A 13,133-nucleotide genomic window follows, 5' to 3' on the forward strand; every position below is an offset into this window, starting at 1 on the left:
CAATGTGCATAAGAGTCATATAGGGTAAAATCAGAGATTTCTTGGCCTCACATAAGCCTTCTCAATTCAGATCTCTTGGGGTATGACCCGAGGATTTACATTTTAAACAAGTGCCATGATGGTATTAATGTAAATGTGAAGAACTGCCCGCTAGGAAATAATGCCATTCGTGGATGCTGAGGTGTTGGGGTGGTGTGTTTTTATCCAGCACTTTAACTTTTCTTAAGTAATTGTTTCTTTCAAACATCTTGGGAAATTTTCTTGGGAAATTCCAAATTCAAGAGAAGCATCGTGGAATGTTGGAAAGGGCTCTCTATCTCAAGTTCCTAGAAGACAGCAAATTTGGACTCTGTTGCTGGCTAGCCTTGGGGCCTTGGGAAAGTCTCTTAACCTTTCTAAGCCTTGGATTCCCCACCAGAAAGTGGGTGCAATAACGCTTGCCTATCTCAGAATTTTTGTGAGGATCAAATGAGGAAGTACTTGGTCATGCATCAAATGCTATAGATATATTGAATTATTGGCAGTCAGCTAGTTTTCCTTACTATTGCCTAAAGCTGCCCAAAGCTTTAGGCAATATTACACTTTAATTATTTCAAGAAGGCAATACTTTTTTTTCTAGTAACCTCTCAGTAAGATCATTTTAATTTACCTTAACTATTTTTCTCATTTCTAGGAGTGAAGGATATATCCCAAGTAATTATGTAACAGGAAAGAAATCAAACAACTTAGATCAATATGAGTAAGTAAATGTCTACACTTTGTGAATATTGAAGAACCAGAAAATGTTTCATTTTCCTAATTATGTAAGGAGTTTTGGAGATTAAAGGATAGCTTTCATTACATTTTGAAGGTGGTGCTAACATATCCTTAACTCACTTCTCTAGGCTGTAAAAGATGTTGAGAGAACTAGTTTCTATAATACTTTACCTGAAGGTACTGTTGTGTAAATGGATTTATACAAGCAACACAATTGAATTCATTTTAAGCAAATCACAGCTTAGCTGGCTTAAAAATACAGGCCACTGTGCATTTATTCAAGAAATCAGCATATCATTTGATTTTTTCTAAGTGTGATAATACATGATTAGTATTTTTAAATTGTTTGAAAATATTACAAAGTTAATAAGAAAAACTACTCATAAATAGAATTGATCTCTGCCAACATTAATATATTTTCCTTCAATCTTTTAAAAAACAATCATGCGGTATATACTGTTTTATATTTTGTTTACTCCGCTTAATAGAATATTATGAGTCTATTTCCTCATGCTATTGAATATTGTTTGGAAACACTTTCATGATTGTGTTATATTTCATTCAGTCGTAAATTCATCAACTATTTCCTGAGATCTCAGCCTGTGCCACGTGCTGTGCTAGGCCTTAGCGGGCACAACCAGGCATGTGGCACACGGATGTGCTGTAGTTTATATGATCATTTTCTCGTTTGTGTAACATTATGTTGTGTGGGCATCTTTGCACGTAAGAAAAACGGGACTAACCCTCTTCCTGCTTATTGTCTTAAACCAGATCTCTAGAAATCGGTGTATTGGCTAAGGGCTAGTTAGGAGCTTGCTAAGACCCCTTGTGCATGCCGTCAAATTGCATTCCCGAGAGAGCAGTGGGCTTGCGAACCGTGCGTAGCCCGGCTCCCGTGTATACCGGGTACTCTTCTGTGGTTGTTCTGAGGAGCTGTACTGATGTTTCCGTTTACTTCTTCAAAAACACGACCACCACCTCCAACAACAACAATGAAAAGTTGTTTCCTCTGTCCATGTCGCTTTTTATAACATGAACATACCTTAAAAATCTAGGAAAGGATGAACAGGTTCAGGAGTCACAGCCCATAGAGGTATGATCTCTCAGGGTTGTTTATTGGTAGGTGAGAGTATAAAAATATGTAAATACAATAGTGTTTCTGTTTTTAAATGATGTTTTTGGAGAATGTAGCCAAATCCTTAGACTGAGGGAAGACCTAAAGGGGGTCTTCCTCAGAATGTGGACCTGACTTTAAAGTGATCTGAGAGCTAACTGATGATTTAGGGAGGGGTGTGCTTCAAAACCAGATCATCCTCAGTCTAAATGTGAGAGCTCCCTCATGACTCATGGCATTACAAAGAAGGATTTTGTGACGTTTGTGATTCACTGCCAGGAGTTTTTGGATGTATCTCAGTTTGGAAATTTTCTTCCTTCGGAGGACTCGCCTCCCCTGCGTGTGACTAAGTGAACTCGTTGTGCCATGTCTCCAGTGTGGGAGCCGCCCCCCACCCGCCGGCTGTGTGCTCAGAGGTCAGGGCTTCCACGTGGCACGGGGCCGTGCCCAGCTGGATGAGGAAGGGGAAACCTGTTCTCAGGGTGCCAGCCAGAGTTCCTCTTCTCCTACTGTCTTTCCACTCTGGTTTGTGCTGTGTTTTGCCATTGTCTGTCCTGTAACACATGTTAAATGTTCCCAAGGTTAAAAAGCCTTTTGCTAACTGTTGAATCAAGAATTCTCCTTCTTGTTTGGGCCTGGGGGCCCAGGCAGCATCCCCATCCATGGGGCTGGACTCAGGATCGCCAGATCCGAGCTCCTGGGCCTGTCAGTACCTGGTCGGGGCTCTCGGTATGGTAGTTCTGACCTCTACACCCAGGTAACAGTTGGAGGAGGAGATGATCAGAGGAACTGCTGCAGGAAAGAAAGTGGGATCATCATGATGGTCAATAAGATGTTCTCGAGGGAAAGATGTTATAGGAAGGAGGTGACAGGGGTGAAAGGGCCCTTGGCCAGGAAAAAGTCTAGGAGAAGGCTTTGGGTCGGTGGCATGGCCGGCAAGGGCCAGATGAGAGAGAACCAGCAAAGATTGATAGCTGGTTGATTAGTTGGTTTCTATTTCTTCATTTATACCTTTTTTAAAAAATGATTTAAAAAATTGTTTCTGCTATTCCTAAGGCTTCTGATCAGCAGTAGGCTATTGTAGTTAAGCTTTGGGGCAAAGGGATACTGGAATTGGTGGGAGGTGTGTGTCTGAACTCCTAACTCCTACTGTGCAAGGGCCAGCTGTGATCTCAGGGAGACGTTGGCTGGGCCAGCAGGGAGAGTGGAGCGACTCTGAGGATGAGGTGGTGACGGCAGTGGCCATCTCTCCTTGGGAAAGATTTCCCAAGGCTTAGTGAGGGAGACAGATCAGCAGGTGCTTGGGGCTGTGGCACAGAGTGGTGGCAGGGCCTGGTGGGAGGGCACGTCCCACTGCTTGGCCAGGGGGTGGTTTCTGCAGCAGAGTCTCGGGTGACCTCCGGGGCTTGGGGCTGTGCCCGAACCAGCGAGTCTGGGAGACCTAGTAGGTCTGCTCTTCTGCTTTGCTCTGTTTCCCTTGACGCTTGCTGCACTGCCGTGCAGAAGCCTCCATGATGGGTTGACATAAAATCTACTGCCTACTGGGGAGATGGGGGCTTGGGATAAGATTTAATTTAACTAGATTAAAGACAACAACGTAAAATATCATTTCCTGTTGCATGTTTGAGTCTGTGGAGTGAAATTTATTCTTGTTTTATTATAATAGTGAAAAATAAAAAATGATTTTTATGGTAAATAAAGAAGAATAGCTTAAATAAATTATGGCGCATCCATACCATGATACAAAGGACTATATTGCTTTGCAAAGATGTCAATCATGCAATTATGTGAAAAATTCAGGTTATGATACAGCAAGTGTATTTTGATCCTACTTTAATAAAACATAGGAATGTTGGCATGCATGTGTCTTCCTAACAGTATGGGAAGAAAGTGTCCGGAAGTATATACATTAAATGTTACTAGTGGTTGTCCATATTACTGAGATTACGAGTTATGTCATATTCTTATTTATTGTATTTGTTATTGATGAGAAATGCTATCTTGTTAATTCTAAAAAGAAGGAAATATAATTTAAGAAACCCCAGGCCTTAAATGCACCCTCTCCTGTTCAGATGGTACTGCAGAAATACGAACAGAAGCAAAGCAGAGCAGCTTCTCAGAAGCGAGGTGAGTGTATTTGCTGCTCGGGTTTGCTGTCAGCGCAGGCTAATTGCAGTGAATCTGGTAATTTCATGTGCCTCAGCTCCTGAAGTCTAAAAAAATACTATACTATAAATGCAGGGTTTTGTTTTCTTATTTTATTTCTTTTTAAAAGTTTTTTATTGTTGTTCAAGTCTCCATTTTCCACCCACCTCTTTTTCCTACCCGATGCACCCCCACCTTCCACCCTTCTTTGGCTTCGTCCATGTGTCCTTTGTACATGTTCAAAGGACATGACCCTTCCCCTTCTTTGACCCTCTTCCCCTTGATGACCCTTCCCCTTCTTTCCCCCATTAGCCGCCCCCCCTCCCCTGCCCCCTGGTTATGCTGTCAGTTTGTTCTTTTTCAATGTTTCTGGTTATATTCTGCTTGCTTATTTGTTTTGTTGATTAAGTTCCACTTATAGGTGAGATCATATGGTATTTGCCTTTCACCACCTGGCTTATTTCACTTAGCATAATGCTCTCCTAGTCCGTCCATGCTGTTGAGAAGGCTAGGAGCTCCTTCTGTCTTTCTGCTGTGTAACACTGCATTGTATGAATGTACCGTAGTTTTTTGATCCACTCATTTACTGATGGGCACTTAGGCTCTTTCCAGCACGTGGCTATTGTAAACTGTGCTGCTGTGAACATCGGGGTGCATAGGTTCTTTTGGACTGGTGCTTCAGGGTCCTTAGAGTGTATTCCCAACAGTGGACTTGCCTTCTTAATCATTTAAAAGTGAAACTGGTGTTATTCATTTCCTGGGGCTGCTGTGACAAAGTACCACACACTGAGTGACCTAAGCAGTAGAAATTTATTGGGTCATGGTTCTAGAGGGGAGAATTCTGACATCAGGATGCCAGCCTCTGAGGGCTGTGAGGGAAGGGTGTGTTTCAGGCCTCTCTCCTTCTTGCCCTGTATATGTCTGTCTCTGGGTCAGTATTTCCCTTTTATAAGGACTGCAGTCATACTGGAGTAGGGCCCACCCTTAATGATCTCATTTGAACTTGGATACTTCTGTAAGCCTCCAAATAAGGTCATGTCTGAAGTACTGGGGGTGAGTGGGGACTCCAACAAGCTTTTCACAATAGATTAAACCCATAACCATAGGTAATAGCTGTACCTGGGAAACATTTTCTTTACTTTCTTGCTGACTTATCATTTGCTATAGTACTAAAACATGTTTCCCCTTTCTGCTTGAAGTTATTTGTTTTAAAATAATTAACAGCAATGGTATGGTACTGATTCAAAGTCCATGTGCCTGATACTTTGAAAGGCCAAAACTCAAAACCTCAGAATTTTGAGAAAGGAAGGATTTATTGGTTGAAAGGCATCTACTGAGAAAATGGGAGACCAATTCTCAAATCTGTCATAAGAAAGTACAGAGTTCAGACTTCTTTTATGTCAAAGGAAGGAGAAATGGGAGGGGCTGCCTTCGTAAACCCCAGGTGCTAGCAGCGTTGTTCCGATGATGAGATGCTGTCCATAGCGAGACAGAGCTCTCCCAAAGGCCAGGGAGAGCGCAGGCTTCAACAAGGCGGAGTCAGAGAGACCGAGCATTTCACTTTGTTACAACTACACAACAGCTTTTATTTTTTTATTTTAATTTTTATTTAATTCTTGTTCAAGTACAGTTTTCTGTCTTATATTCCCAGCCCTGCCCCACCCCAGTGCTCCCCACCTCTGTCCCATTTCCACCCCCACCTTAGTTATTGTCCATGTGTCCTTTATACTTGTTCATGTGAGTCCATCCCCTTTTCCCCTGTGATTCTCTCCCCTCTCCCCTCTGGACCCTGTCAGCCTGTTCCGTATTTGAGTGTCATTGGTCATATTTTGCTTGCTTGTTTGTTTTGTTGTTTAGATTCCTGTTAACGGTGATGTCATATGGTATTTGTCTTTCATTGCCTGGCTTATTTCACTCAGCATAATGCTTTCCAGTTCCATCCATGATGTTGCAAAGGGTAGGAGTTCCTTCTTCCTTTCTGCAGCATAGAATTGCATTCTGTAGATGTATCATAGCTTTTACACAACAGCTTTTAGAAATAAAGTTTTAATAAAGTGTCTAGTTGCTGTTAGAAATAAATGTGCTGAAGTTCTTATGTTTTTAAAAAGAAATAAAATGATAAAATGTGGTCTCAAGGATGGTATGGTGGGCTGAGTGACCCAAGTGTAGTGGTGATTTTCTAGTCTATTTTTTCATTTATAAGGTGAGGAGCTGGATTAAAAGATGCTCTCTATAGTGCTTGGCTTTTATGATCTAGCTATTTTGCTTCCTGATGGTTCCCAGCCTCTCAAACTTGTGCTTTCTCATTTAGTCTCCTGCTTGTTACCACCAGTCCAGGCTTTATCAGGCACTTGATTCTGTAGTTTATGTTGACAGAGCAACAGTGGGTGACTTTGCTTGACTCACGTGACACAAAACCGTGTGACTCCCCTGCGGGATTCTTATGTGCCTCCCTGGTGACCCCATGATGAGCTGCAGTTTTAGGGGAGTAGGTGGCTACACCTGGCGGCTAAAATCACAGCTCTGCCTCTTACTGGCTGTGTGGCCTGGGGCCAGTCACCCAACCCTTCTGGGCCTCATGTCCTTACCTGTGAAGTATAGTGGGGATAACAGTGGTACCTACCTCCTGGGGCCGTTTTGAGGATTAAGTACCGAATTTTTCGGACTGTAAGATGCACCAGACCATAAGACTCACCTAAGTTTTAGAGGAGGAAAATAGGAAAAACAATTTTGAAGCAAATAACATAAATAACATAGCCTCCCCCACCCCCTGCCACAAGACAGGTAGGCTACATTCAGACTATAAGACATATCCCCCTTTCCTCCCCAATTGGGGGGGTGCGTCTTATAGTCCAAAAAAATACGTAAATCCACAGATTAGAGCATACTAACACAGAATAAGTTCTCAATAAATATGTCGTAGCTTTTATACTTCTTACTGAGTGATTAGCTCTTGTGTCATTGTCCCTAATTGTTCTTATCAGATGTGTTTGTGGGGTTTTATTTAACTCCGGTGTGTTTCCTGTGAGTAAGGATAAAATTTATTTTATTTTTCGACTAAGAAGCACACTTACATCATAAAGCAGTCTCAGTTCTGGCCACGGACCGTGGCGCTCTCGGCGGAGAGGTGTTGCAGGCTCCAAGCTTCTCTGTTTCTTGATCTGTGGCTGAACCTGATGAGGGTTTATCCGTTAGTGATTTATGTTGGCTCTGCTTTTTGGTTTTCTCTGCTTAAGTTACTTGTGCCTCTATCTCTCCTCTTGTAAAGAATGATATTTAACAGTGATTTCCAGGGAAATTAAGGATTTTAAAAACACTCCTGTAAAGAGCATGGAGCTATTTGTAGGAAAAATGCTATTTGGATAGAAGATGTTGTTGGGTCAGCATCAAAGCTTATAGCAAATAATAAAAATATATGAAATGAAACCTGATTGTTAAAAAGTACATTTCAGTATCTGTTTTTCCCCATGTCCAGGACTTACCGGACTTGCAGAGTCTTGTGTCCTAGTTCTGAAAGGGCCCTGAGAGACTGTCTTGTCGAGGTGTCTCCTACTCTGGGTGTGAAGATTCGTGATGGGGTGGGAGGTTGTGAATGTGCCCTCTTTAGTCCCACGGCCCAGTGGTGCCAAGTGGAAGGTCATGTGGAGGAACCCCCACTGCTAAATTGTGCTTTTCTGAAGCAGATTCTCTATGTAGAAGATAATAATCAGAAAGTCTTAGGGCCGGGTTCTTGAATCTTCTCCATGGTATTGATGTTTGACAGGGAATTGAAACAATTTTGTTAACTTGGATTTTAGGATAAAGAAGGTGGTTTTATGGTAAGGGATTCCAGTCAACCAGGCATGTACACAGTCTCCCTGTATACAAAGTTTGGAGGGTAAGTAATCTCTCTCTCTCCCTTTTAAATTTATAGTTTTTGTATGAAGTACCCATATAGTTTGTATGGATTCCTAATTTTCAAAAAATATGCTGCATTTCAGCTTTAGCAAAGAAAACCTGAACTTGATTTTTAAAGTGTGCACTATTTTTATATTCACATTTCAATAATTTCCCTCATAGTTTATATATATATATATTTGTTGCAAATGGCTATAGAAATGTTAGCAACATTGAACAAATAGTTACTGTGCATTGAGTTAAGCACCATAGATAGCAAAGTGGGGAGGGTGATGGGGGAATGGGGTACACAGCCCAGGCACATCTGAGTTAGTCATTAATGTTGTCTAGTGACATTCAAGCTGAGACAGGACGGATGAGGTGGGCAAAAGTTGGAGGGAGTGGAAAGAATGTTTCATACCCTGGAAACGGCCTGGGTCACGAAGTGAGGGGACATATAGGGAGTTCCAGGAACTCATGATGGGAGGGGTGGGGTGAGGAGAGAAGAGAGAAGGCTGAGAAATATAAGTGGAGACTAGGTCATGTCAATGTCAAGGAGTCTGAGCTTTATCTTAAGAGTAACAGGAGTTCTCTTTAACAGATTTTTAAGTAAGAGATGACTCCAGAAGATCTGTGTTCCAGAAAGATATCTAAAATAGATTCTATATGTTTTTTATAAGTCTAGTTTATTCAGTTTTAGGATTATAAGTTCTCTAAGGATTTACAAGTTTACGCCAACAGCAGGCACTAAGCAATGGCCAGCCACGAGCTATTGTAAGACTTGTAACTGTTGGTGAATGGACTTGGTAAACGTTTTCTTTCACAGCCTCAGGCAAGGGGCCAAGAATGTTATCAGTGACCACTTTAAAAATGGCCACCTTTCAGTGCGAAAAGCAAAGCTAATGGCCATGGGGAGAAATGGCACTTGTGCAGCAAATGGAAGGGGCCCTGTAGGGACCCTGCGGTGGCCTGGCGGAAACGTCTTCAGAGTGAAGCTACATTGCTGCAGCTTGGTTCTGACACATTCTGATTTTTGTTATAGAGAAGGCTCATCGGGTTTCAGGCATTATCATATAAAGGAAACCACAACCTCCCCCAAGAAGTATTATCTGTCAGAAAAACACGCATTTGGTTCCATTCCTGAGATTGTTGAGTATCATAAGCACAATGCAGCAGGTAAGTGAGCCGTTCAAATCTATTTCAAGTATAAGGGAGTGGTTAGAATGATCAGTCTCGTTGTGATGAAGTCTGCATTGAGAAGTTATATTTTGTAGTTAGTTGTAGAATGGGTTTGATTTAGAATTATTGTACATTGGGCAAGTGCCAGATACAAAGAAAAATCAGGCATAATATCAAATCTCATGACAAGTTCTATCTTCACCTTAGGACAAGAGTTATTCTCATCGTGTATGGTAAATGCCACATTTCTGGGGTTTGTAGCCTTGCTTCTGAGAAAGATTCTTTGCTTGACCAGACTTTCCCATCAGGCTCCTGAACCATAGGCCAGCTGTGCACTTTGCTGTAGAATTCAGTTGCAGCAGAAGCCTCACTAAGAGTTTAACTAGTACCCCTCTACCCAGATATCACCCCTCTATACGGTACCAGGCAGTATCTGATGTCTGATCACCCTCAATATTTCCTCGTGCTCCTCATAGCCCACCAAGACCTGAGTGATGTCTGGTCACCCTGGCTTGTCTTCAGCAAAGATCCTGTTGGGTTGCTTTAGCCAAAGCTGCCCACTTCCCTGATCTCTGACGTTCCTCTGAGTGCTGTTCCATCCCCTGACCTCTGTGCCTTCCCTTGGCTATAAATCCTACTTGCCCACATTGTATTCAGGGTTGAGTCTGCTCTCTCTTCCTCGTTCTAAAATCCCATCTGACATAGTGATCCTGAGTGATGCCTGCCTTACCATCTTTGAAGGGGTCATTGAATATTTTTTTCTGTTAATAGTAATAAACTAAAATCTAAGTCACAGGTGGCAAACACAAGCCCTGCAGGCCAAATCTGTCCCTCTACCTTGTTTGGTCTGGCCCGGCACCTTGTTTTGACCCAGCAGCAGCACCAAGATCTCACTTAACTGTTAGGAGTAGTTACATTTATACAGTCCTAACATTACATTTGGTCCTTTGGAGGCAACCTCAAGCCTGATGTGGCCCCCAGTGAAAATGAATTTGACACCCCTGATCTAAGATATGTCCATGTCGGAGTTGTCACAAAGCTGCCAGACGGGCCCAGGCTTTGGGCTTAGGCTATAGGCTTCCAAAGACGAGAGTGATCATGTCCTCGCAAGGCTTCCATCTTCCGGAAGCTTCGCTACCCTTACCAGCAGAGTGGGGACAAATCAAACACCAACAACAAAATGGAAACCACATTTGTGCCCGTTGGAGCTCAAATGGATAAGATAGGAAAGAGTTCTAGTTTTTGACTTCAAAGATGTACCTGAGCAGGGGGATAGCCAAGTATCTAACCCAATTTATGGAAAATTAACTTCTGAGATTTTACCTTTTGCAAAGGTTGTTGCTATTTGTGACTCTGTTCACTTTTCTCAGATAACGACTGGAATAGTTATTGAGATATAATATATACAGCATAAAGTTTACCCATTTAAAGTATACAATTCAGCCTTGGCTGGTGTGGCTCAGTGGATTAAGTACCAGTCTGTGAACCAAAGGGTCGCAGGTTCGATTCCCAGTCTGGTCACATACCTGGGTTGTGGGCCAGGTCCCCAGTAGGGGGTACATGAGAGACAACTGCATGGTAATATTTTTCTCCTTCTCTTTTTCCCTCCCTTGTCCTCTGTCTAAAAATAAATAAAATATTGAAAAAATAAAGTGTACAATTCAGTGGTCATTAATATATTTGTAGAGTTGTGCCAACTCTCACCATAATCTAAGAACACGTTCATCCTCCCAGAAAGAAGTCTTGTAGCCCTTCAATGGTCCGGTGCCAGGCAACCGCTCCCCTCCCCTGTGTCTCTGTGGACCTGCCCTTTCTGGCCATTTCATGTACGAGGACCAGACAGTGAGTGCTCCGCTGTGACGAGCCTTTCTGACCTACCACCGTGATTTGACACTAGTCTGCATTGTATCCTGTATCGCCGCTCCATTCTTAATTTGATGAACAGTAAACCATTGTGTGGACTTTGTTTATCCATTTTGTTTTTATTCATCCGTTGATGGACATTTGGGTCATTGCCCCAATTTGGCTATTATGAGTAATGCTGCTATGAATATTTGGGTACAAGTTTTGGCATGGGAATATCTTTCATTTCACTTTGCCACTTACCTAGGAAAGGATTTGCAGGGCTGTGTGTGTGTTTAACATTTGAGGATCTTGTTTCTTATTGATTTAGTCCACCAAAGGACATTTTCTTAGCTCCTTTTCTGTGATTTTCTTTTTCAGTGTTTACATTTCACTATTTCTTTCACCATGATCTCAATTCGTTCACGTAATGAACTCATGCGTGGTGCCTAGTGCTTGCCAGGAACTGCGCTGGGTTCGGGGGAGGCTGTGGAGGTCCAGGTAGTCAATGAGTCTGTCTCTCTGAGCTTTTACCATATGGCAGGGGAGACAGAGAAGCGCATCACAATATTAAGTCAGGATGAGATACACTGCGATAGAGGAAATACACAGTGCCGCTGGTGTTCATAGGAAAGATACCTGTCATTTCTCCTTATTTGGTGTTGTGGCTGTTTAGATTCAAGGATTTAATGTTCCTCACTGATTTCTAATGGTTGGTTTTCCCAGTCTTTGATATTTTAGAACCATATTTAAAAAAATTAATTTGTTTATTTCTAGAGAGAGGGGAAGGGAGGAAGAAGGAGAGGGAGAGAAATGTCAGTGTGTTGCCTCTTGTACACCCCACAATCAGGGATCTGGCTCACAACCCAGGCATGTGCCCTGGCTGGGACTAGAACCAGTGACCCTTTGGTTCGTAGGCCAGCACTCAATTCACTGAGCCACACCAGCCATGGTTAGAGCCTGATTTTTATGCAAAGATTCCTAATATTGTTCTGTCAGATGAATCAATTGTTATTAAATTACTGCTGTTCCCTCTCATAGTTCAGATAGCACATTAGAAAAGAACATGAAGTAATAATTGATAGTAACTGTTAGGAACCTTCTCACATGCTTGAAAATGTTTGAGAAGAGAATATGCTAGCATGGTGCCTGATAAACACTGTAGTGTTTAAAGAAAATATTTATTGAATGAATAAAATGATACATATGCATATATTTAAATTTTTAGCTCCATAAGAATATGAAGTCATAGGATTACCTTCTTTCTTCTTGCCGCCTTCTCTTTTTATGTTTTGCCTGCACACAGCACTGAGCTGTATGTGCGCACAGACGATGGGTACTAAGTGAATAAATGAATGCATTGTGGGTTTCTAGTCCCACACTTCACCATGTGGAATGATTAAGAATGAACTTGACTGCGATACTTTCTTTGATTTCTAGGACTTGTCACGAGGCTGCGGTACCCAGTGAGTGCAAAGGGGAAGAATGCGCCAACCACTGCAGGATTCAGCTACGGTAACTCAGTCTGCAGTCGCGCTGGCGAGTTTTCTTTGGAAAGAATCCTTTATCACAAGGCCAGTTTAGATGTGTAGAATTCCACGTTGTGGAACTGTTTTTATAAGTTTTCTAGTACGAGGTTTTGGATGATCGTACTTATAGCCATCGTAACCCTAGGTTTTCTGTTTTCGTCATGTTCATAATTCAGCAGAAACTCTCTGTCAGCGAAACTCAAGCATTACCATGTTACAGCTAAAATGAATCAAAGCCTTTTCCGGTCCTCACTGGCGTTCTTGGTTACTCACAGGAAAGTAAGGATGGTGGTAATTGATAAGGCATTAAGCTGGATTGTCTTTGTTGCTGCTGGCAAAAAACCTTCCAAACAGCAGATTAAATTATTTCCAGCTTGCTGGAATTGAAAACAAAACAACAACAACAAAGATTGAGGGGAAAGGGTGGTAAAGGAGGAATTTTTTTAGGTACCTTTAACTCCCAAGCTCTGTGACCAACCTGTTGTGCAGCATTCTCTTGCCTTCCTCAGTTCACTGTGCTTGTACTGTGGCAGCTTAGAACAGGGTGCCTCCCCACCCACAGGGCAGAAAGCTTCCATTCACAGTTTCGAGGCGGCTGCAACTTTGCCGTTTCACCAGTCATTGTTACCCTGCAACTGTGAGATTGACTTGGGTTATAATTCTTTGTTTCCCGCTGATGCATGTTGCTTTCT

At 42.3% G+C, this 13,133-nt stretch overlaps 1 protein-coding gene across 3 annotated transcripts in view; it reads left to right on the plus strand.

Moving 5' to 3' along the window:
• TEC (tec protein tyrosine kinase) overlaps positions 1-13,133 on the plus strand; it is a 113,429-nt gene that overhangs the window by 90,518 nt on the left and 9,778 nt on the right. For all 3 annotated transcript variants that reach the window (XM_037034078.1, XM_037034079.1, XM_037034080.1), the window contains exons 8-12: positions 674-739; positions 3,943-3,997; positions 7,813-7,892; positions 8,934-9,067; positions 12,353-12,427. In XM_037034078.1, coding sequence (XP_036889973.1) covers positions 674-739; positions 3,943-3,997; positions 7,813-7,892; positions 8,934-9,067; positions 12,353-12,427 — 410 coding nt within the window. The remainder of the gene's footprint in view (positions 1-673; positions 740-3,942; positions 3,998-7,812; positions 7,893-8,933; positions 9,068-12,352; positions 12,428-13,133) is intronic.

This window comes from Sturnira hondurensis, unplaced genomic scaffold (assembly GCF_014824575.4).
Source record: "Sturnira hondurensis isolate 20B ecotype Veracruz unplaced genomic scaffold, ASM1482457v3 Scaffold0022017, whole genome shotgun sequence".
Taxonomy (NCBI): domain Eukaryota; kingdom Metazoa; phylum Chordata; class Mammalia; order Chiroptera; family Phyllostomidae; genus Sturnira; species Sturnira hondurensis.